Genomic DNA, 22,426 nt, shown 5'->3' with positions numbered 1-22,426 from the left:
GTTCTTCCTTTATTTGCAGCCAACAATATCCTGTGTGATACACCCAGTGTGAGTGGTGGCACAGGAACTTAAACAGTGTGGCCCATTCAATCCTCAGACCACTGCCCTCACTGGGCATGGTCCTGGCTGTCAGCACCGAGAGCCCCCTCGCCCCTCAGACCCTGCTGCAGTGCAGCCCAAGGATGTTGTCGTCAGTGGGCCACATCCGCCACACCCACATCTTTGGCTGTGGGAAAGGCAAGAAGAAATGGAGATCTGCCTGGAATGATGACGACGATACTTGTAACAGACCACACTTACTGAGGGCAAGGCCCTATTCTAAGGGCTTTACAAGAATTGGGACTCTCTTGTCCCCTCCTGGCGTGAGCCAGGAGCTCTGTCCTCTCGTTTTCTCTCTAAATAAAAGCCTCTGTCTTGCTCTCCTGCCTTGAGTGTTTGCAAAGTTCATTCTTTGGCTCCGCGAACAAGAATCCCAGCATGATTTTTGGGGGTTCATCTGGGATAACTTCGGAGGACCTCCAAAGGCAAGTCTAAGCTATGTCAGACCCATTGGTCCCAAGGACTACTATGATATGGAGCTGTTTTTCAAATCCTTTTGAAGCCATGAAACTGCAAATGGTGATGGAAATGGAACCCAAGATAGAAGTGCCATCTTCTGAGGCTCTCTCGACTGACCAGTAATGGAGACCTAACTGCACCCTTTACTGCACCCCCTTTCAGCATGAAGCAGCCAGAATGGTCATCACCCCCTTTCCCCTAGCAGCTGCTAGGGTCTCCATCTGCAGGAGGGAATGAGACAGGGGCCATGTGCTTAGACAGAGAGGGTGAGGGCCTCCGGAAGCAAACGAAGCAAGCTAATCTACTGTGGGATTCGCTTTGGCCTGCTGGGGGGCTCTGCTTGTTTTTCTGACCTTACCCAGGTGATGCTTTTCTTCCTCCAGCTCTAAGCAAATGATTTGCAACTTGAGCAATGTAGCAAGCAAGCCCAAAACAACTAGTGAAAACAGGAAGGATTCCATCTCATCTTAAAACCCAATCGTTAAAAAGTAAATTTCTTAAGGAACACAATAACTCAGCCCACCTTGGGAGCAAAGCAGGCAGCCTTGAGTGATATTGTCCCAGACCAAGAAGCTGCTATCCTGGGAGGAAATCAGAGCAGTAAAATTGTTGTAAATAACCAGGGAAACTAATAAGCAACTTAGTTTCTTCAAAGGTAAACATTTTGGAACCACTGAGCAGGTGTACTTAGCCCTCTGTCTCTCAACCGCCTATAAAACCCCTAGACAACGCACCACCCGGGGGCTCTCTTGTCCTCTCCTGTCTGTCCTCTTACTTTCTCTCTAAATAAAAGCGTCTGTCTGACTCTCCTTAAAAAAAAGAAAGAAAAGAAAAAAAGAATCAATTCACTGTCTCCTGAGGTAGTTACTGTTATCATTCTCATTTACCGTTGTCGAAACTGAGGTCCAGGGAGGCTGAGCGGCACTATTACATCAGAAGGGGAACAGTGTGAATCGAGTCCTCATCTCCCGGGGCAGGAAGTCGACAGCGAATGGCTTTGTGAGTAGCGCTGATGAAACCAGAGGCATAAACATCTTGTTAAGAGGTGTGGAAATTGTGACAGAAGCGTCCCAACAGAAGTCTGTTTGCTACCGCTTGCCACTGGAGGGAGGAAGTGGTGGAGGGGGAGAGAGGGTGGCCGGGCCGGGCCCCGTGGCAACCTCAGCGTGTCAGCCATCAGGAAATGCAGCTAGAAGCCATTGATCTCGGAATCTGGCAGGCTCCCTTCCTGAGACCCCACGGGTCCAAATGTCCATTCCATGTGAGGCTCTGCACCCTACTGATGATATCTGCCAAGGGGTCAACAAATTCAGAGCCAATGACTGCGGTTTGGAGGTCACTCTGGAACCTCGACAGCCTGCCGGCAGGGAAGGCCCAGCCTAGAAGCAACAGGCCGGGAGGAGGCCACATGAGCACGCCCATGTGGGGTTCACCTGGTGTCAGAGAGGGGTGACCCCATGACAGGCTGGGGACCCCTCTGGGAACCTCCTGCCATAAAGGAGTAAGAATAAATCAGATATCAGATTCTCCAGAGGGCTGACACATACTTGGTTCATTTCTGGTGCTCTTGCTTGAATTTCAGTTCCAGCAACCACACCACCCGCCGCCGGGGAATGTGTGCTAACAACAGTGGCAGGAGCCTCGCAAATCCCCAATACCCCGGGGGGCAACAGCTTGGAGGGGAGGAGCCAGCTTGACCTTCCAACTAACATGGTTTATCAGTCGCCTTGATCTGTAAAATGGGGATAATAATGGCATTAGTTAGAGAATCCACTGAGCCTGGTGCACTTCCCTATGTGGAGGATTTAGGGCACAAGTGCCCTTTCTCTAATGCTGTTGTTACGGCCACTGCCTTGATACAAAGCGGTAAGTAAAAGAAGAAAAAAGAGGAAGGGGAAGGAATAAGGAAAAGAGAGACGAAGAAGAAAGCATCTTAATACCAAAGAGGAAGGAAGAGATTGAGGAGGAGGAAGGGGTGGCCACGGGGGATGGAGGAAAAAGTGGGAAGCAGGTTGAATGTTTCCAAAGGGTTCCCACAAGCAACTGGAGAAAATGTTCTGTCCTTACAGGAGTTGAGGCCAGGGTCCCAGTCATGCAGCCGAGGAGTCTGCTGGGTGCGTTAAGGATCCTTCCGGATTCCATTCCTTGCGCTGCCACATCCCACATCCTTGAGCTCACAGCTGGGGTGATGGGCAAGTGACCTTTCCCTCTCTAAGTATCAGTTTCCCCATATGCACAGGTTGCCATGAGAAACTGATGAGCCCATGCAGCAAAGCCCTCTTGCTGTCTTTGTTAAGGCCAGGTGGCGGTGCCTGGATTTTGCTCATAAGATGTCATTACATTTACCCAGTTCTCAGTTGGCAGGCAAATCACAAGCCTATAAATAAAGACTTCTTGGTTGCTCACAAATGCATTAAATATGAGTTGCATCTTGCTCAGGCTCCCTGTCAGCGTGGTGGGCAAGGACTGTTCTGCAGAAGTCTAACGGGTGTCAAGGTCATGGGCTCAAAAGGAATCCCAGCTGCCCTGTGGCACCAGGTGTTGTCCTTACCACCCCACAACATCCTTGGCACAGGCCCACAATGGCCACTCTGGGTCCTGACAAGCCCTGCCTGGTGACTCAGGCCCAGCCACTGCCTGTTGGCCTGGACTCAGCCCTGGCCCAGACTGCATTAGGTCAGTCTGTTCACAGGCAGATTCTGGGAAGGCTGTGCCAGGGTGTCTGGTGGTGGGGAGAGGCAGGGGAGGTGGCCCCGACTAGGGAGAGTGCTGGGCCGTCCTGGGCCCTCCCTCCAGCTCACTCCATGAAGGTCTCAGAGGTGGACCTCACCCCTGGCTCAGGAGTGGGACCCTGGAGTGGCAGACACAGATTCTAGACCTCACTGTCTGGGTTCAAGTCTCCTGTGACCTTAGGCTTATCTAACCTCTCAGTGCCTCAATTCCCCATCTGTAGATGGAGATAACAGTGCCTTCCCACAGGTTGCTGGGAGGATTAAATGACCACATTATCGTCATTGTTGTTATTGTTATATCCTGATGTTCTAGTGTCAGGTACAGAGTATCTGCTCTGAATAGTGTTTGATATTTTTTTAGTTAAGTAGTTAAGAACAAGGACTCTGGAGTGATCCTGGTGGGTTCAACTCCCAGCGCCCACCCCCCACTTATTACCTGTGTACCCTTATATGGATCTTCACCTCGCTGTACCTCAGTTCCCTCATCTGTAAAATGGGAGAGATGATTGCTTATATCTCACAGGGTGTTGTGAGGACTAAGTAAGTTAACGTCTGCCAAGTGTTTAGAACAGTGCCTCGCACAGAGTGAGCACTTTGTGGTTGTCACTTCTGTTGATCTTGCTCATGAGAGCTGTGCTGTCTTCCACTGAGGTTGCTGGAGGATTAAGGCAATGCAGAAAGAAGCATAGAGAGATGAAGGAAGAAACTACAGAGGGGACAGTGTATGAACACCTGAATCTAACTGTGCCTGAAGCAGAACCTACTCTCAGACTTCCCAATTCCAAGAGCCAATAAATTTCTTCTTAGCTTAAACCACTTTGCTTGGATTTCTATTACTTGCAGCCACATATGTTCTGACTAATACGGAAGGCAGCTGGGAGCTTGTGGGTAAAATTGCAATATTTCCAGAATATCTCGCCTGGTTTTGGTGCATCTGCATATCAACAGGCATTCCTCAGGGGTGGAATAAATTTCTCCATATCATTGGGTAATTATCTGGGCAACCAAGGACTTATCTGAACCTGAGAGGTTAGGGGGAGGTCCTTGCTTGCTTCTGCCCAAGCAGGAAAAGGACAGCCCCGGACTGCAGTTTGTAAGCAATACAACTTTATTTCTCCCTTTGACTGATTTCAGTTTTAGAGGTATTTTGCCCCAGGATTTCCTTTCCCCGGAGTAACAGAGCTCAAATAACAGATAAATATGTAAGAAGGTGGGGAAACTAAGGAAAAGAACAGAACTGATACGGCTTATGAAACATACACTATGTGGAGGCAGTATGTCTCCTGAGTTAGAATCCCACTGTATTATTTACTGTCTTTGGTAAAGTTTTTACAGAATGGATGCAATCCTTCACTCCTCCATATGTACATTCTTACATTGTGACTTTGGTACTCCTCTCATCAACAGAGGGAGTCCACTTCCCCACAACAGAATCTGGACTGAGCCTGTAACTTGTTTCAGCCTATAGAAAATGGTGAAGATGATGCTGTGCTAGTTTCCAGCTTAGGTATCAAAAGGCCTTGCAGTTTCTGTTTGCTCTCTTACATCCTTGCCATGAACTCGTGAACATGTCTGGGCTAGCCCGCTGGAGGATAAGAGACTGAAGGCCCCCCAGCCAACTGCCATCCGGCCCCCTGAAGCAGAGCACCTAGCTGCCCAGGGCTGACCACTGACACGTGAATGAGCCCATCCAAGACCTAAAGAACCACCCCGCTTAGCCTAGCTTATATTACCAATCTACAGAAAGGAGAGATAAATAAGTAATCATTGTATTAATTCACTGAGTTTGAGTGGTTTCTTATGCAGCAGTAGATAATAGATATATCTGGTTTAACTCCACCTTGCCCAAGGGACTTCCCAAAACCTGCTTCAGATCACACAGCAAGCCAAGGCCTCCCTGCCCCAGCCGTGTGCTAGTTCTAAGCGAAGTTCTCAAGAATGCTTGCAGCTTCTGTTCACTTTCTTGGATCCCTGCCACCACCTTGTGGATAAGCCTGGGTTAGCCTGCTAGAGGATGAGAGACCTCATGGAGGAGAGCCCAGTTGCACTTGGGCACCTGGTCCACCATTCAGCCAGCCAACTCTGGAACATGTGTGAGAACTCAGCCAAGATCAACAGAGCCAGCTCCAGCCCACTGCTGAGCAGAGAAGTCTGAGATCCCAGCTGAGCCCAGAAGAACTACCCAGCTGTTGGCAGATGTGCAAGCAGTAATCAGTGCTTACTATTTTAAATCTCTGATTTGGGGGATGTTTTGTTTTTCTGCCAAAACTGACATACTAACTTTGTATCCAGGGATAAGTGAATTCACTCTCTGGCCCGCAGTTTCCTCCTCTGAAAAATAGGAATCACTTGGGATGGTCATAAGGATGCTGTGAGCTCATGTTTAAAGTTCTTGGCATAGTGACTGGCAGAGAGTGAGCATTCAATTAATGGAAGCTGTTTAAGAAAGAGGTAAAGTGAAAGACAAAGAGACAGCTGGCAAACAGCCCTCACTCCAAATCTCCTTGCCTTGTTTGGCCAGCTGTGGATCATTCCAGAGCAGATGATCAATGGCCCATAAATTCTCAAACTCTTTAGCTTTAGTGTCACCAGCCCAGAGACATTCCTCGGTGGGCGAGCCAAAGACCCTTGAGAAGAGGTGCACCTGCTACCCTGAGGCTTTCCTGTTCAGGAAAGGTAACTCCACAGTAATTATAATAACTTCTTGACTCAGATCTAAGTTCTGATCCAGTGTCTGCCACCTACCTGCCATGTGACACTAAGCAACTGATGCAACCATTCTGAGCTTCCATTTCATTCCTGAAAGATAAGGATAATTATCCCTACCTCCTAGGGCTATTGCTCATTCATTTCTTCCTTCAATCCATTGACATATATTTATTGAGGTCTTACCATGTTCCATCTCTTTTAGAAGCTGGGAATACAGTGGGGAAACAATAACAAAAATATCCCTGACCTCACGGAATTCTCCATTCAGTGGGTGAAGAAAAATATGCATCCAACAGTGACAGAAACAAATGAAAAATTGCAAAAGTGACAAGTAGTTTGGAAGGGGAGCGTATCAGTCAGGATGGGCTGAATTAGGCTGTGGTAACAAACATACCAGAAGCCTGACAGCTTTTAGTAACACAAGTTTATTAAGGGCCATGTCTATGGTGGGTTAGCTGGACCTCTGCTTAGTCCTCAACTCAGACTGACAGAACATGCTCCACCTCAAGTCTTATGGGTTCTACACAGAGGAGAGAGGATTCTAGAGTATCTTGCTCTGGCAATTAAGTGCTGTAGTCTGGAAGTGACTCAGATTACTTCTGCCCATTGGTTGTAACTAGCTGCAAGATCCCATCCACCCATAAGGAGGCCAAGAAATGCCATGCTACCGGATGCCTGGAGGTTAAAGAGCCAGGGATATTTGGTGAGCAGCACCAATGACCATCCTGAAAAAATGTTTATATGGTGAGAAGGCTTCCCTGAGGCCTGAGTTGAGGCCTGAATGATGAGAGGAGTTAATTAAGAGAAGGGGGGAAAGAAGGGCTTTCTAGGTGGAGGGCTCAGCATGGTGAGGAGGGGATGGGTAGGAGTGGCTTAAAGGCAGTCAGTGTGGCTGGAGCCAGAAGTGGGGATGGAGGGTTATATGGCATAAGGAAAGAGGACAGGTGTGCAGTTCAGGCCTTATCGGCCATGAAGAGAAGATGGTCTGACTGTAGGAGTGATAAGTGGCCATTGCTGGGGTTTTAAGCAGATATAGGGTCTTCTTGGGTTTGCTTAAGAATTCAGGGAGAGTGCAGTGTGGCCAGCAACTCACATTAAGGCCTGCAGGGTGTACCCCGAACTGTTGTAAGGATGTGGACCCTCTGAAACTCTTTGTCTAATAGGAATGGCAGATTCAAAGCTTTATTTTTATCTGAACATGGGGAGATAGGTGCTAATGGTCCTCTTATGTCTGAACAAAGAAACGGTGAGTATATATAAGTTTTAAGAATTCAGAGATGTCAACTTAAATATTACTCTCAGCTCAACAAATTAGTACAAGGAATCAGAATTATGGATTTTTTTTTAGGGGTTAAAATTGTTTCAGAGACTCTGGCCATATCCTCTGAAGCCTGTCTCAGAGGACACAGCCACAATCTCTGAAGCCTGAATTTGTGGCAATAATTTTCCAGATGCCCTACAATTTACCTCCTCTTTCAATGCACACAGAAGGCCACATTTTCAAGCTTCCTTTGCAAATAAGTGGGGGCTATGTGATGGAGTTCTGGCCAGAGGAATGTAGACAAAATAAAGGACACTTCTAAGCCTGGCCCTAACCCCCATACCTGATTCCATCCGTGTTATCTCTGTCCATTCTGCAGTGACCTTGGAAACCATAATTAGGAGGCAGCCTATATTTCTGAGTCACTGCTTGGGAGAAAGCCCTGAGCTCCATCTGATTATGATGTGAGCAGGAAATAAACTTCTGTGTTTGTGGATTATTCTTTACTGCAGCAGAGCCTATCCTAACCTGACTAATACAGAATGACTTATAGGACTCATCCAATGGAGCTAACATTTGCAAGGACAATTCTACAATGATGTAGAAAATGTCTATATTCAGGATTACCACGTGGAATTATGTAGGCTGAGCACTATAAAAGTGCCATGCCAAGGAGCAAGTAGGGTCCCACTCCATGTCCTATACACCCCTGGTAAGGGCTGTGTCCATAAGAAGGAAGCCTTTTAAAAATTTGCACTAAGGTGACATACAGGCTAGTAGTAGCTTTGTCTGCATTTCTGCTTTGTCAGAAAAAAGGGGAATATTTTCTCTTCTCCTTTCTTTCTCTACCAGCTGGGAGAGACTATAGCAAGAACAAATGCTGGAATTGCACTTATTAGTATTTATATATTTTGTAAAAAGTAGACCTGAGAAGTTAAAAGGTTACAAATGAGACACCTCACCAAAAATATATACAGATGTCCAGTAGGCATATGAAAAGATGCTCCATATCATATATCATCAGGGAGATGCAAATTAAAACAAGATTGAGATACCACTAAACACCTATTAAAATGGCCAGAATTCAAAACACTGATGACACCAAATGCTAGTGAGAATGTGGAGCAACAGGAACTCTCCATCATTGCTGGTGGGAATGAAAAATGGCACAGCCAACTTTGGAAGATGTTTTGTCAGTTTCTTACAAACTAAGCATACTCTTACCGTATGAGTCAGCATTTGTGCTCCTTGGTATTTACCTAAAGGAGTTGAAAACTTATATATCCACATAAAAATTTGCATACAGATATTTATAGCTCTTCACTCATAATTGCCAAAACTTGGAAGCAATCAAGATGTCCTTTGGCAGGTGAATGGATAAATAAACTGTGGTCTATACAGACAAAGCAATATTATTTGGTGCTAAAAAGACATGGAGGAACCTTATGTGAATATGGCTAAGTGACAGAAGTCAGTCTGAACAGGTGACATGCTGTATGATTCCACCTGTATGATATTCTGGAAAAAAGCAAAACTATGGAGACAGTAAAAAGATCAGTGGTTGGCAGGGGTTGGCAGGAAAAAGGGGCTGAATGGCACAATACAGAGCATTTTTAGGGCACTGATTCTACTCTGTACAGCACTACAGAGATGGATCCATGTCATTATCCATTTGTCCAAAGCCACACAAGGCACAACAGCAAGCATGAACTCCAATGTGAGTTGTGGACTTTGGGTGATGGTGCATCATGTAAGCCCACCAAGTGTAACTGCTCTGGTGAAGGATACTCATGATGGGGAGGCTGTGCCTGCTGCGCGGGAACAAGGGGGAATATGGGAAACCCAGGTACTTTCCCCTCAATTTTGCTGTGGACCTAAAACCATTCTTGAAAAAACAAAGTCTTTAAAAATCACAATAGGGAACGGAAAACAGCAGAATAGGGTGGGTGAAGATGGAGTATGAGGTATGTTGTGTCTTACTCTGCACTCGGAGGTATTGGGCAGGGGTGGTGATGGCTGCTCGGTGATGAAAGCTTCTCATTGTCCACTTGGCCACATGGACAGTGGCTGCTTCTCACTGCTCCAACCTGCAGATTGCCCCTACTCTTACCTGCAAGGAATTCTGTCAGAATCACCTTTTCAAATGGACATCATATCATGTCCCTCCATTTCTCAAAAGTGTTCCACAGCTCCAATTTCACTTTAGATGAAATCCAAAGTCCTCACCCTGGCCTGCAGGGCCCTGTGTGATCTGGTCCCTTGCCACCTCCCCGATGTCCTCCCTGCCCTGGTCAGCTGCATTCACCAAGCAGACACCCAGCCCAGAGCCCTTATAAATGCTGCCTCTGGAACCACTCATGGGAGGCTGAATGATGGCCCCCAAAGAGGTCTGTTTTTAATCCCTGGAAACTGTGAAAATGTTACCTCACACAGGGGAAGGGACTTCACAGGTTTGATTACAGTAAGGATCTTGAGATGGGGAGATCATTTTGGATTTCTGGGTGGGCCCAATGCAATCACAAGGGTCTTTATAAGAGGGAAGCAGGAGAGTCTGAGTCAGAGATGTGGCCCTGGGAGCATAGGGCAGAGCCAGAGAGAGAAATCTGAAAATGCTCTGCTGGCTCGCTTTGAAGATGGACAAAGAGCTGAGAAGTTGGAGAAGGCAAGCGAATGGCTTCTCCCCCTTGGGCCTCCAGAGGAATCCACTCCTGCTGACACTTTGATATTAGACCCATTTAAGACCCACTTTGGACTTCTGACCTCTAGAACTGAAAGATTATAAATTTGTGTTATTTTAAGCCATTAAATTTGTGGTAATTTGTTATAGCAGCCATAGAAAACTAATACACCCATTCTCCAGATTTCTACTTGTCTGGTTCTTCCCTGCTACTCACGGTTCATCTGAAATGTCATCTCTTCAGAGAAGCTGTCCTTGGCCACTCCAGCCCAATAAATATTTGTAGAATGAATAAGGAAGATGGAAATGTGTCCTTGACTCCAATAAAGGTGGAAGCAAGAGCTCACAAATTATATATCCATGGGTCGAATTCAGCCTACAAATGTGATTTATTTGGCTGGCATTGTGTTTGAAAACTGTTTGGAGCCAGCATTCATATATTGGACAGTTTCACTCAAACATCTTAATTTCTAGAATCAAGTGTCACTTTCAGAGAAACCAGGCCTGTGTTTGTGCGTGGTGATTATCAGCTAGAACTTTCTGACAAAGCCCATAGTAGTCCCTCCCCCTCAACCTGGCATAAAAGCTCATGTATTTTCCCCTTATTTATAGTTTCTGCTTGGCTCATGCAGGCCATTGAGGTGGCAACCCTGGGTTCCCATAGAAGTCAATATTAAAATAGAAAGTATTGACAAGGAGATAGAAGGTATAAAGAACAACCAGATGGAAATTTCAAAACTAAAAATACAGTAGTATTTTTCCTCTTAGATGGGCTGAATAGTAGAACAGAGATGACAGAAGAAGGAGCCAGCAAACTTGAAAACAGATCAATAGACATTCTCCAACCTGAACCACAGAGAAGATGAGAGGAAAATCAACAGTCTCAGGGATTTGCGGGACAACAACAGATCTAACATGCATGTCTTTGGAGTTAGTTCCCTGAGAGGAGAAGGAATGTGGGGCTAAAAACTCTTTGCAGAATGTAACCTCAGGAAGCAGAAATGAAAGAGCAAGGTAGGGGAGGGGTATAAACGGTGCCTTAATGAGCTGGTTGCACCCATACCCGCTGAAACTCAGGGCCACTGGGACCGTCCAAGAGAATGTGTGGAATGTGTCTCAGAATTGTACCATCCGGGGCTGGGGAAGCTGGTGTCTGTCCTCCCACTTCCATCCCTTGCAGGTAGGAATTGCTTCTGGGGGCACCAACTGCCCCACCGCCAGCCTGCCCCATGCCTGGCCTGCAGGGTCTGGAGAGGAGCCAGGCAGCCACTGGTCACACAGGAAGCATCTATGTGATGCTGAAGCTGCAGGGGACTTCAGGGTGGGCTCGGTGGTAGGGTGGGGTGGGTGTATCAGCTGCCTGTCACTGCGTAACAAGCGCTATACATTTAGTAGCTTAAAACAACACACATTCATGATCCCCCAGTTTCTGTGAGTGGGTTAGGAGTCCAGACATGGCTTGACTGGGTCCTCTGCTCAGGGCCTCTCAAGGCTGCAATCAAAGTGTTGGTCATCTGGAGGCGCGATGAGAGTTTGCTTCCAAGCTCATTCAGGTTGTTGGCAGGGTTCCTCTCCTTGAGGCTGTGTGACTGAGGTCCCGGCTTTTTGCTGGCTGTCACCCTCAGGTCCTAGAGGCCATTTTCAGCCCCTGAAGGCTGCCCACAGCCCCTACCAAGTGGGCTTCCCCAACATGGCCGCTTGTTTTGTCAAGCCAGCAAGCCTCTCTCACTCTGGTCTGCTAAGACCGTCCTACAGAACGTGGTGTAAACCAGGGAGTGACATCCCAATACCTTCCCAGTATTCTATTGGTTGGAAGCAAGCTACAGGTGCCCCCACACTGAAGGGGAGGGGACTCCCACGCAGGCGTGGACACAAGGAGCTGGAGACTGCTGGGATGGCCCTGGGGTCTGCCTGCAACAATGAAGCGTGGGCAGCCTTGGCTGTGGGCTGTGACCTTCAGTGCTGAGCAGGCAGGCCTGGGCTTTGGACCCGTGCTTGGCCCTAGCTGTTCTACCTCCTGCTGCTACGCAATGCGCTATAGGTGCAGGACTCTGGGGGTTCCCTGGGGGCCGGTGGGGGCGTGCCCAGGGGTGGTCTTTCACTTTTCCATCACTAGCCCCTTCCCACATTCACTGTGTGACCTCAGGAAGGTCGCTTAAGCCCTCTGTGCCCTGAGGTTCTCAGCTACAGAACAAGTTCTTCACAGTAGCCTGAGCCTCGTGGGTGGCTGTGAGGACATGTTTGGGAAGGGCACGACTTTGACCATGTCAGGAGGTCCACAAAAGTTTGCTATTGGTACCGTTACTCTCTGCCTCTGCTTCCCAGTGGACCCCCTGTAGTTCTCCATGAACACTCCCCCGTTCTGCAGGATTCGTTGCATCTCTGGGCACATACAAAGCCTCAAGTGTTTGGCAACAGTGTCTGATACGTGAAGGGGGAGCTCTGCCTCTCTTTGGAGGCAGGAGTTCTGTTCTGGACGTTTCAGATCTGTCCTGTCATTGTTGCTTCACAAGGTACTATCAGGGCAATGAATTTTACAAAGTATTGATATTTTGCTTTACACTCTTGCTCTCTGCTAAACAGTGTACAGCTGTCCCTTGAGCAACGCAGGGTTAGGGTGCCCACCCCTGCTCAGTAAAAAATCCAAGTATAACTTGACTCCTCAAAAACTTAATTACTAATAGCCCACTGTTGACTGGCTGGAAGCCTTACTGATAACAGTCTATTAACACGTATCTTATATGTTATATGTATTATGTAGTATAGACTTTCAATAAAGCTAGAAAATGTTTTCAAACTGTTGTAAATCTGCGTACAACTTTCCAATGTATTTATTGAAAAAAATCCACATATAAATGAACCTCTGCAGTTAAAACCTATGTTGATCAAGATCAACTGTACGTAATTTCTGGGAACAGAGAGGCCTGGTGATTCTGGCAGGTCGGCTGGGCCAGGCCAGCACTTTGTCCCGGTGTGGGGGCCTGTCTCCCCTTCTTGGGGTTTGAAGGGATTCTCTCCCCTCTGAGAGCCAGGAAGGGGGACGGCTGTCTGGCTGCCCTGGGCCACCACTCCCGCAGCACCTTCTGACTTGGGGAGGCGCGGCTTCGCCTGAAGGCCCTGGGGGAGGGGGGCCAGGGGCGGGGAAGCTGTGGGAAGGCAATGAAGGTGCGGGAGGCCAGGTCTCCTGGGCACCGGAGGCTCTCGCTTTATTTCACCGGCAACACCTGGTCACTTGTTTTGCCCCAGGAAGGGTGGAGGAGCCCCAGTCACACCCTGAGCAGGCCCAGGACTGTGCCCACCAGCAGCGCCAGCTTCAGCCCCTTGAGGATGGGGTTGGCCTTCCCCTTTTGGGCCTTTCCTGCCACCTGCTGTGATCCAGCCTCCTCTCTTGACTGAGTCCCCAGAACATCATGATCCGGCTTGGGGTTGAATGGAGCCACAAGCTCCTGCTGCACTTGTAAATGGCCAGCTGGAACACCTGCAGTCGCTGGCCACTGCTTGGAGGGGTCCAGGACAGTCTTTATGTCCCGGCCAGAGCTGGCCATGCCAGGTCAGGGGGTTGTCGTTGGCTTCCCAGATGACGGGCCTGCAAAGGAGGACATGGTCAGCTGCGGGGCTCCAGGGGTAGAGGGGGTCTGATGTCGGAAAGGAGGTGGAGAAGGTGGCACCTTCTTCCCTGGGGAAGAGCAAAATCACCCCTCTCGGGAGTGGAGCGGTCAGCAAGAAAGGGGGGGTGGCTGGGAACTCAGAGTCCATCCCACACTGAACGGGCCATGTGGGCAAAGCCTCTTTGGGCCTCCATTTCCTTATCTGTCCTTCTTGTACCTACCCTGGAGTGTAAATTGGAGGAATTAGCAAGAGAACTCCCTAAATGATTTGCATGCCCTGTACCTGCCTGGCCTCATTTTATCCCCTCTCCCCTGCCCCCTGCCCCAGCCACAGTGGCCTTCTAGATTGTTCCTCGGCAACCTGGGCCCTGCCCTGCCACAGGGCCTTTGCTTTGCCTGGAGGGTGCAGCCTCAGTGCACAGGCTCCTCAGCAACTTCCAGTCCCAGCTGAAATGGCACCTTCTCAGAGATGGCCTCACTGACCTCCCTGTTTAAAATGTCATCTCCCCCACGCCACCACCCTTACCATCCCTAAACTCTGTGTGTTTTATTCGTGCAATTGATTTGCCACTCCATTAGGGCAGAAGTCTTTTCCAGTTTTGTTCTTCACTGCTTCTCAGGTACACGCTTGGCTTATGAATGCTCAATGAAAACACAGTAAGTGAATAAGTGAACCAGGCATGTCACACAGCCCATTGTGGCTGAGAAACAAAAGGGACACTCAGCAGACAGTACTGACAAGGCTGATGATCATAAAGCAGTCACTGATGCCTACAAGCACGTGCTCACTGGTCTTTGCCCCCTTGGACATCACAGTGACCCTGTGGGGCTGGGGCCAGTAAGACCCCTGTGCTGAGCTGGATAACATCCTCCCCAAATTCATGTTCCACCTGGAACTTCAGAATGTGTCTTTATTTGGAAATAGTCGTTGCAGGTGTCATTAGTTAAGATGGGGTCAGAGTGGAGTAGGGTGGGCCCCAAATCCAGCACGACCCGTGTCCTTGTAAGAAAAGGAGACCAGATGCAGAGACACAGACACACAGGGGGAAGGCCAAGTGATGACAGAGGCAGAGATGGGGTGACAGCTGCAAGCCCAGGAAGGCCACGACTGCCGCCACCAGCAGCAGCCGGGGCGGAGGAGGCGGGCTTCTCCCCGGCCCCGCTGATGTCTTGCCCCTGGGCCCAGTGTGCCCCATGCCAAGGAACAATCTAGGGGGCACTGTGGCTGGGGCAGGGGGCAGGGGAGAGGGGAGAAAGTGAGGCCAGGTAGGCATGGGCCTGGGCCAGAACTGAGGGAGAATAAAATTCTGTTAGTTGAAGTCCCCAGTTTGTGGTGCTTTGTGACAGCAGCCCTGGAGCCGGTACAGCCCCTATTCCACAGATGGGGAGACTGAGGCCCAGAGAGAAGCCGGACCCCCAGAGTCACACAGCTGGAAGGTGGCAGAGCTGGGGTTAGGGCCCCAGCCTAGATGAACCCAGATCCAGGGCAGAAACCTCACACGAAATGCTGCTGTCGTCTGCTGCCTAGAGGCATGAGCAGCTCTTGAAACGGCAGGGACCTACCTTAGTTCTTATCTCAAGTTCCCCATGACTAGAACTCCTGTCTGGCGAATGAGCTGGAGTAGGTGTCCCGGTGTAGATGGGAGGAGGGGTTCAAGTGTGCTTCTGAAGTACGGGTTTTTTAGGGGGCAAGTGTTGCTTTTATACTTAAAGAAGAGGATGATGGAGACAAAAGGGTATGAGAGAGAAAGAGAGGAGGACCAGAAGTCCCAGCGGGAGTAAACAAGGAAGAGGAAACCAGGTGGAAGTGGTGGGGCCAGAGCCTTCAGAACCTGGGACTGCAGAGGCCCCAAGACGTTGCCTGGGCTCCCCCCTTGCATGGAAGAGGCTGCTGCTGGCATGTGAGGAAGGAGGGCAGGGGGAGCCCAAGGTCCAACAGGTGGACGTAAGGTCTGCATGGCCACCTTGCCCGTACAGGTCTCCCTGGGCAGTGGCAGCGTCCCTCTGAGCTGTGGCTTCCCCATCTGGGAGCCGAAGTCCTTGGAGTCCACAGCAACCGGGGCTGGGGAGAGAGACAGGAGCGGGTGCAACGCACACTGAGTTCGCCGGGACCAGCCTGTGGTGGAAGCGCAGCCCTGTGAGTGGCTGTGGCTCTTATATTGGGGCGGGGGCAGGTGGTTTGGGGAAAATGAGGCAAAGGGGAGAGTTCCCGGGGGCTCCAGGCAGGAAGACAAGGACATGAGTGTGAGCTCGGGGAGGCAGTCCCTGAGGGGCACCCCTGGGGCACCATCATCCCTCCCAGGGCTTGCTGACCCTCCCAGGTGAGCAGAGGCCTCAGGGCTCCAGGGCTCCCCTCGGCTTCCCTCAGGACGGCCCTGGCGCCTGCCTGGGCTTCCCCATCTCAGCCCTGGCGGTTCCAGGCTGTCTCCTGCCCTGGGCTTAGTGGCTTCCTGAGGAGAGGGCCTGTGGCTGTCTGGGGACCACCATGTCCACAGCATCACCCAGCACGGGGACGGCCCGGAGTCACCTGCCCCGAGTGTTAGCTTTTGCCCTAAATTGTGTGTGGGCCCTGGGGGATTCTTGCCAAAGGAGCATCTGAAGAAGCCAGTGCAGAGTCTGCGGAGCTGACCACCTAGACCCCATCCCTCTCTGCATGGCTAGGGGCTGAGGGCAGGGCTGGTGCCCACTTCCATCACCTGTACATGGATCCTAAGGGGCGGGGGAGCCATGCAGATCCTGACTCCTCACTGAGCTCGAAGCTGTCAAACATGATGTACCCCACATCTGATGTTTTATACTGGTCGTGGCAGGCTTCCACCTGCATCTCAGGCCATAAGTGCCTGGACCGCACCTTCACATCTCCCAGGTAGAGCCAGCAGGGCATGGGTTCCTCCGGGGGCTGATATAGCAGTACCCCAGGCGTTTGCACTCCCCCAGCTCCCCACAGTGGTTACAGTCCTGCCAGGGCTCCCAGCAGGTGAAGATGAGCTCCTTGCCACCCAGCCTCAGGGTTTCATTCTGCAGGGGCTCTTGGCCCGGGTCTTTGTGGGTAATATGCAGGGTGCTGACGTCCTGGAAGTCGATCTCATGCTGCACCAGTAGGGTGTCGTTCTTTTCCCAGCAGTAGTAGAAGCCCGTCTGGGAGGGCAGTGGACTTCTGACGCGAATGCCATCCCCAGGCATTATCTCTATGTTGGAAAGAACAGGGATGTTGCTGGACCAGCTGGTTCTGTCTTGCAGGAGGAAGTACCACTGTGCCTCAGAAGAGTTGCACGGCAGGAAGACATCATTGTGCGAGAGTAGGGCCCGTTGGCATTGCTTGCCAGGGGGACAGCTGATGGAAATGTAGGATCCCAGCACTGGGACAGCAAAGTTGAGCAGCAGGCACAGGGTGGTCAGCATGGCACTCTGGGACTGTGGGGTGGGCTGCACCCCACCCTGAACATTGTGAGGTCACCCATGAAACTCAGGCCTCAGCCCTGGACAATAAGACGAACTGCAGTCCACCCCATGGGTGTGTGAAATGTCACAATCCCCACTTGTGCTGTGACCAGTTAACCCCCTATTTAAGTTCTACCCCAAGCCATTTACTCTGCTGGGGTAGGAGGAAACTGAATTTGTCTTTCCAGGGTTTCCTCTCCCACCCACCCTGCTCTGGCACTCAAGTGTCACATGCGAACATTCAACACATTGTTCCTGAATGAATACTGACTATGTTCTGGTCACACCTCTCCGTGCTGGGACAGGGAGAGGTGAGCAAACCCTTTCTCGTTACTATTCTGACCTCCTACTCTTCCCCCTCTTCCCCAGCCAGGCTGGTCTCCCTGCTGTCCCCTGAACATATCAGGCAAGCAAAGAGCTGCTGCATCAGGGCCTTTGCACATGCTGGCCCCTGGCTCTTTCCACAGATATCTGCATGATTCAATTCATTTTAAACAAATAAATATTTTTCTCAGTTGTCCTCTTCCCAAACTTTTTCCTAAACTCCTCAGTCCTGAAATTAAAAATAGTTGTTGTGTATGCCTAACTACCATCATTCACTCATTTCACAAATATTTACTGAATGCCTACCATGTGTCAGCCATTATCCTAATCACAGCAGTGAACAGGTTAGACAAAGCATCTGCCCTCCTTGAGCTCACCTTCTAATGGAAGAGACAGACAATAAAAAAAATACATAATACATAAAGTTAGATACAGTAGATTCTTGTTATTCATGGAAGTTCTATAAAGTCACTGAATTAGCTAATACTGAAACACTGCTCCCAGGAGAAACACAGTGTTAGAGTCCTACAAGCCTTTGCTCATAACATTTTTGTCAACTGATTAACACATAACTTTGTTTTATGTGTGTTTTTGTTTAAAGACACCTTGTTTAATATATACTGTTGATTCATTAACACTGAATTTGTTAGTCTTAAAAATAAAACTGCAATTACTTATTAGCAAAAATGGGTTTATTTGGGAACAGCAGAGAATAGCAATTTGGGACATGCAAGCTATGGCAAAACCACAGGCAAGTCCAGAAAACAAAGGAGAGGAATGCTTTTTTATAGAGGAAAGGGGGGAAAGTCGGGAGTTATAAACAAAAAGCCCATACAGTAAACTGGGAGTTCAAAGTTTAGCGGCTTTTCATTGGCTGAGTTGTGACAGACTCTTATTGGCTGGACTATTGCCAGAGGAGTAGAAAACATTTTTTCCTCCTACTGGGCTGCAAAGTAGTAGCTAAAGAGTACTCCTTTCCCTCTAAGTCTGCAACTGACCATCAGTGGTGCATGAAAGCTTCCCCTAGTGAGAGTGCCTCCTGGTGGCCTCCTGACTCCATTTTTAGTGGGGTTTACTTTTTTGTAGATTTCACAAACTTGTAGCCAACAGCACTATACCTCACGCCTGAACAAAGGTCATCAAACACATGTATTTTCTCTGTATGGCACATCACAGCCTTCTTGCACTTAGGAAACCTAGACAGTACTTCAGCACTATGCTTGGGAGCTATTTTAAACAGCAAAGTCACAAGCAAAAAGCACAAAAATGCAAAAAAAAAGAATAAAAAAGAAAGTGGCACTAAATAGACCTTGAAATGGACACTTGTTTATAGCATGAGAGCTGAAACAAGAAGGCATAGTGTCACTTTTTATAACCTTGGCTGGAAACCTTGGATGGTTCAATTTTTTTGCCACTCTGTGCGTGTCTGCAAATGACTGAAAATACTGTGGGTATTGAGTTGAGGGTTATAAATAAATTCAATAAGCGTGGAATTCTTGAATATTGAGGATCAACTGTAATAATTGCTAAAGAGAAAAACAAAGCAGAGAAATGGAGATAGAAGTGAAAGGTTGTGCATGGGTGTGACATATTTTAGGGAGGATAATCAGGCCTTCATGAGCACTCTCTGAGGAGGTGAAATTTCACAAACACCTAAATGAAGTGAAATAAAGAGCTATGTGAATATCTGAAGGAAGAATATGCCCAGAAGAGGGCTAGACCCTGACAGGGCTGCCTGGTAAGTATAGTTAAAAGATATGGAGGCCAGAGTGATTAAGAGGGAGTGGACAAGGGGGAGAGCAGCTAGTGGGTGAGGCATAAGCTGCATGCTTACACTTTGGAACTGTTACTTTGATGGTATTTTGTTGCCACCCCACCCCAGCAGTGGGTCACACATCCCCCCTGCTCTCAGATCTACAAAACCATTTAGGGTTTTTGTCTGCTTCCTAGGATCTTAAAATTTCCCTCTCTCTGAGATACATGAACATCTGCATACCTACTGCTTTCCCTCTATCTCCTTCCTTCTCTCCCTTTGTCTCTCTCCTCAGTCCAAGAAATATTTTCTAAACAGGTAAGCAGGGGTATGAGGACACTGTGAGAAAGCCCACTTCCAACTTTCACTTTGTCTAGGCAAGAAGTCACCAACTGTCAGAACAGATGTTTTAATTGCCCCCCGCCCAGGGTGTTTTAGAGTATTTAAATCAGACACCAGCAGGTAAAATCCAAGAGATTTAATATAAGAATCTAGATTTCCTGCTATTCTTTATATGATGTGGTGATATTTCTGCTTACTGATAAAATTGAGTAACATGAATCCTTGTTAACCAACCCTCTTGTTAATAACAACATAGACTTTAAGATAACTATGATACGTGTGTCTAAGAGATGATGAGATGAAGTTTTTGAATCCGTATGGAAGAAGAATCAAATGAAAATGCTAGAATTAAAAAAACAAAATTAGTGAAATTAAGAATTAACTAGAAATGAAAAAAAAAAGAATTCACTAAAAATGGTAACATCTATTAGACACAACAGAAGAGAGGATTAGAGAAATAAAAGATGGGCCCACTGAAAAATGTCTATTCTGGACCATGTGGGAAAAAGAGGAAAACACAGAAAAGAGTTTAAAAGACATATGAGACATGGTGAAAAGTTCTAATGTTCATGTAAATGTAGACTCAGAAGAAAAGGAGGAACAGGAGCATGAGTAATATTTGAAAAGACACTGGATGAAAACTTTCAAAACTGATAGAAGACAACAAGCCACAAATTCAAGAAGGTCTTCAAATTTCAAATAGGACTAATATATATAAAGAAAACCACACCTAGGCACTTTATAGAAAAACAGGAGAAAAAAAAATACACTACTTTCAAAGCAATAATCTTAATACCTTCCATTGATTTTAAAAAGCAATAGTGGAAACTAGTAGACAATGGAATGACATCTTCAAACACTTAAAGAAAATGACTGCCAATATGGAATTCCATAAATAGAATTCTATATACCACAATGAAAGGATCCTTCAAAAATGAAGGCAAAAAGACATTTTCAGATGAAAACTGAGAGAATTTACTAGCAGAGCACACTAAAAATAATACTAAAGAGAATTTTTCAGGCAGTGGTAAAACTGCACCCAAAGGGATGCAAGGTAGTACCAGAATGAAAAGCACCAGAAGAATAAATATGTGGGTAAAACTAAATCATTATTGAGAGTGCTTTAAAATAATGTCTTGGCAGGTTTAAAATACATGTACACTAAAATACCTGATAACAAGAGCACAATAGATGGAAGAGGAATAAATGGAGCTAAAAGTCTGTAAGGTCTTTGCATTGTCTAGGAACTATTACAAGTACAAATTTATATTATATTCTAATGAGTGAGAATTAATGTTGTAATCTCTAGAACAAATAATAAAAGAATAATAAAGGAATGCACATCTAATAAGCTAATGGGGGAATGGAAAAATAGTTGGTGAATCCAAAAGCAAGAAAACACAAAAGAACCAAAGTAGAGACAAAACAAGTAGAAAGCAAATAAGATATATCATTTAAACTCAATTATATCAGTAATTACATTAAATGTAAATGAATTAAACACTCCAATTAAAAGAAAAGATTTTCAGACTTAATGCCAAAACAAAAATATAAATATATCCTACTTAAAAAAGACTCACCTTAAGTAAAAGAATATAGAAAAACTGAAAGAAAAAATATGGAAAAACATCATGCAAACACCAATCAAAAGAAAACTGGTGAAGGAGCTACACTAATAACATAAAGTACACCTAAGGGTCAAAACTATTAACAGAGATTACAAGACACATTTCATAAAATGATCAATCCAATAGGAACATATAGTGATCCTAAGTTTGTATGAACCTAAAAATATGTAAAGCAAACCCAATAGTTTTACATGTTGAAATAGACAAATCCACAACAGAATGTGCAAACAAAAATTTAGTAGATCTATAGATTTGATCTATATGATATAACTTGACCTAATTCATACATATGGAACTCTGCACTCAGTTTCATAACACATATTCTTTTCACATTCACAGGAAGTATTTGCCAAAACTGACCTTATTCTAGACCAGAAAGCAAGCCTCAATAAATGTTAAAGGAATGGAATTAAATATTTTTGGTCAGTGGAATTAAGCTAGACACAATGACAAAAAGATAACAAAAACATCCCCAGATATTTGAAAATGATACAATGAAAAGTCAAAATAACTACTGGATCAAAAGAAAAATCACAATTGAAAAAATATTTTAAAAGACAAAACATGAAAATAAAATTTATTCAAACTGTGGGATACAGTTAACTTGTGCTTACGGGGAAATTTACAGCCTAAATACATACTTTGGGGAAGAAGTGATAAAAACTAGAGAAATAAGCAAGCATCTCAAATACCAGAAACCAATTAGATTGAAAACAAAAATATAATAAAATCAACAAAAAGTTGTTTCTTTAAAAAGATGAATAAGATTGATAAAGCCCTAGAAAGACTGATCAAGAAAAACACAGGATAAAGCCTAAATAATATCAGTAATGAAAAAAGAAACATTCCTATAGAACTTACATAAAAAGCTAATGTGAGGGTATTAAAAACAGCTTTTGACCTAAAGCCTGAAAACTTAGATAAAATGGATAAACTCATTGAAAAAGTAACACTTACACAAGAAAAAAAAACCTAAACTGTTCTATATTCACTATTAAAGAAATGGAATCTGTAATTAAAAACCTATGCACAAAAAACCCTCTAAGCCCAGAAAGTTTTACCAGTAAATCCTTTTATGTATTTCTTAACAATTAAGAAATGACATCAGTCTTTCAAAATCTTTCCAGAAATAGAAAAGATGGAACATTTCCAAACTTCTGTGAGGCCAGCATCACCTTGATACCCAAACCTTATAAGCATATTACAGCAAAGGAGAACATCAGGCAAGTCTTTCATGAACATGGACACAATAACCTAAACAAAATATTAGTAAATTGCTGACAGTGATTAAAAAAATATATATATATATATGTGTGTGTGTGTGTGTGTGTGTGTGTGTGTGTGTGTGTGTGTGTGTGTAAACATCATGACAAATTGGGTTTATCCCAGGAAG

The 22,426-nt window shown here is 46.5% G+C and overlaps 1 protein-coding gene across 1 annotated transcript; it reads right to left on the bottom strand.

The window, feature by feature from the left end:
* Positions 1–12,859: 12,859 nt before the first annotated feature.
* LOC108398954 (protein FAM187B) lies at positions 12,860–16,966 on the bottom strand. Its single transcript, XM_017663360.3, is given in 6 exon segments — positions 12,860–13,388; positions 13,391–13,436; positions 13,438–13,474; positions 13,476–13,523; positions 16,242–16,446; positions 16,449–16,966. Coding segments are annotated over 6 exon segments (1,020 nt in total). The 5' UTR covers positions 16,948–16,966; the 3' UTR covers positions 12,860–13,203.
* Between the last annotated feature and the right edge of the window lie 5,460 nt (positions 16,967–22,426).

This window comes from Manis javanica, chromosome 17 (genome assembly GCF_040802235.1).
Source record: "Manis javanica isolate MJ-LG chromosome 17, MJ_LKY, whole genome shotgun sequence".
NCBI lineage: Eukaryota > Metazoa > Chordata > Mammalia > Pholidota > Manidae > Manis > Manis javanica.
The sequence above is the reverse complement of the archived record's forward strand: the minus strand, read 5'-3'. Positions and strand labels throughout refer to the sequence as shown.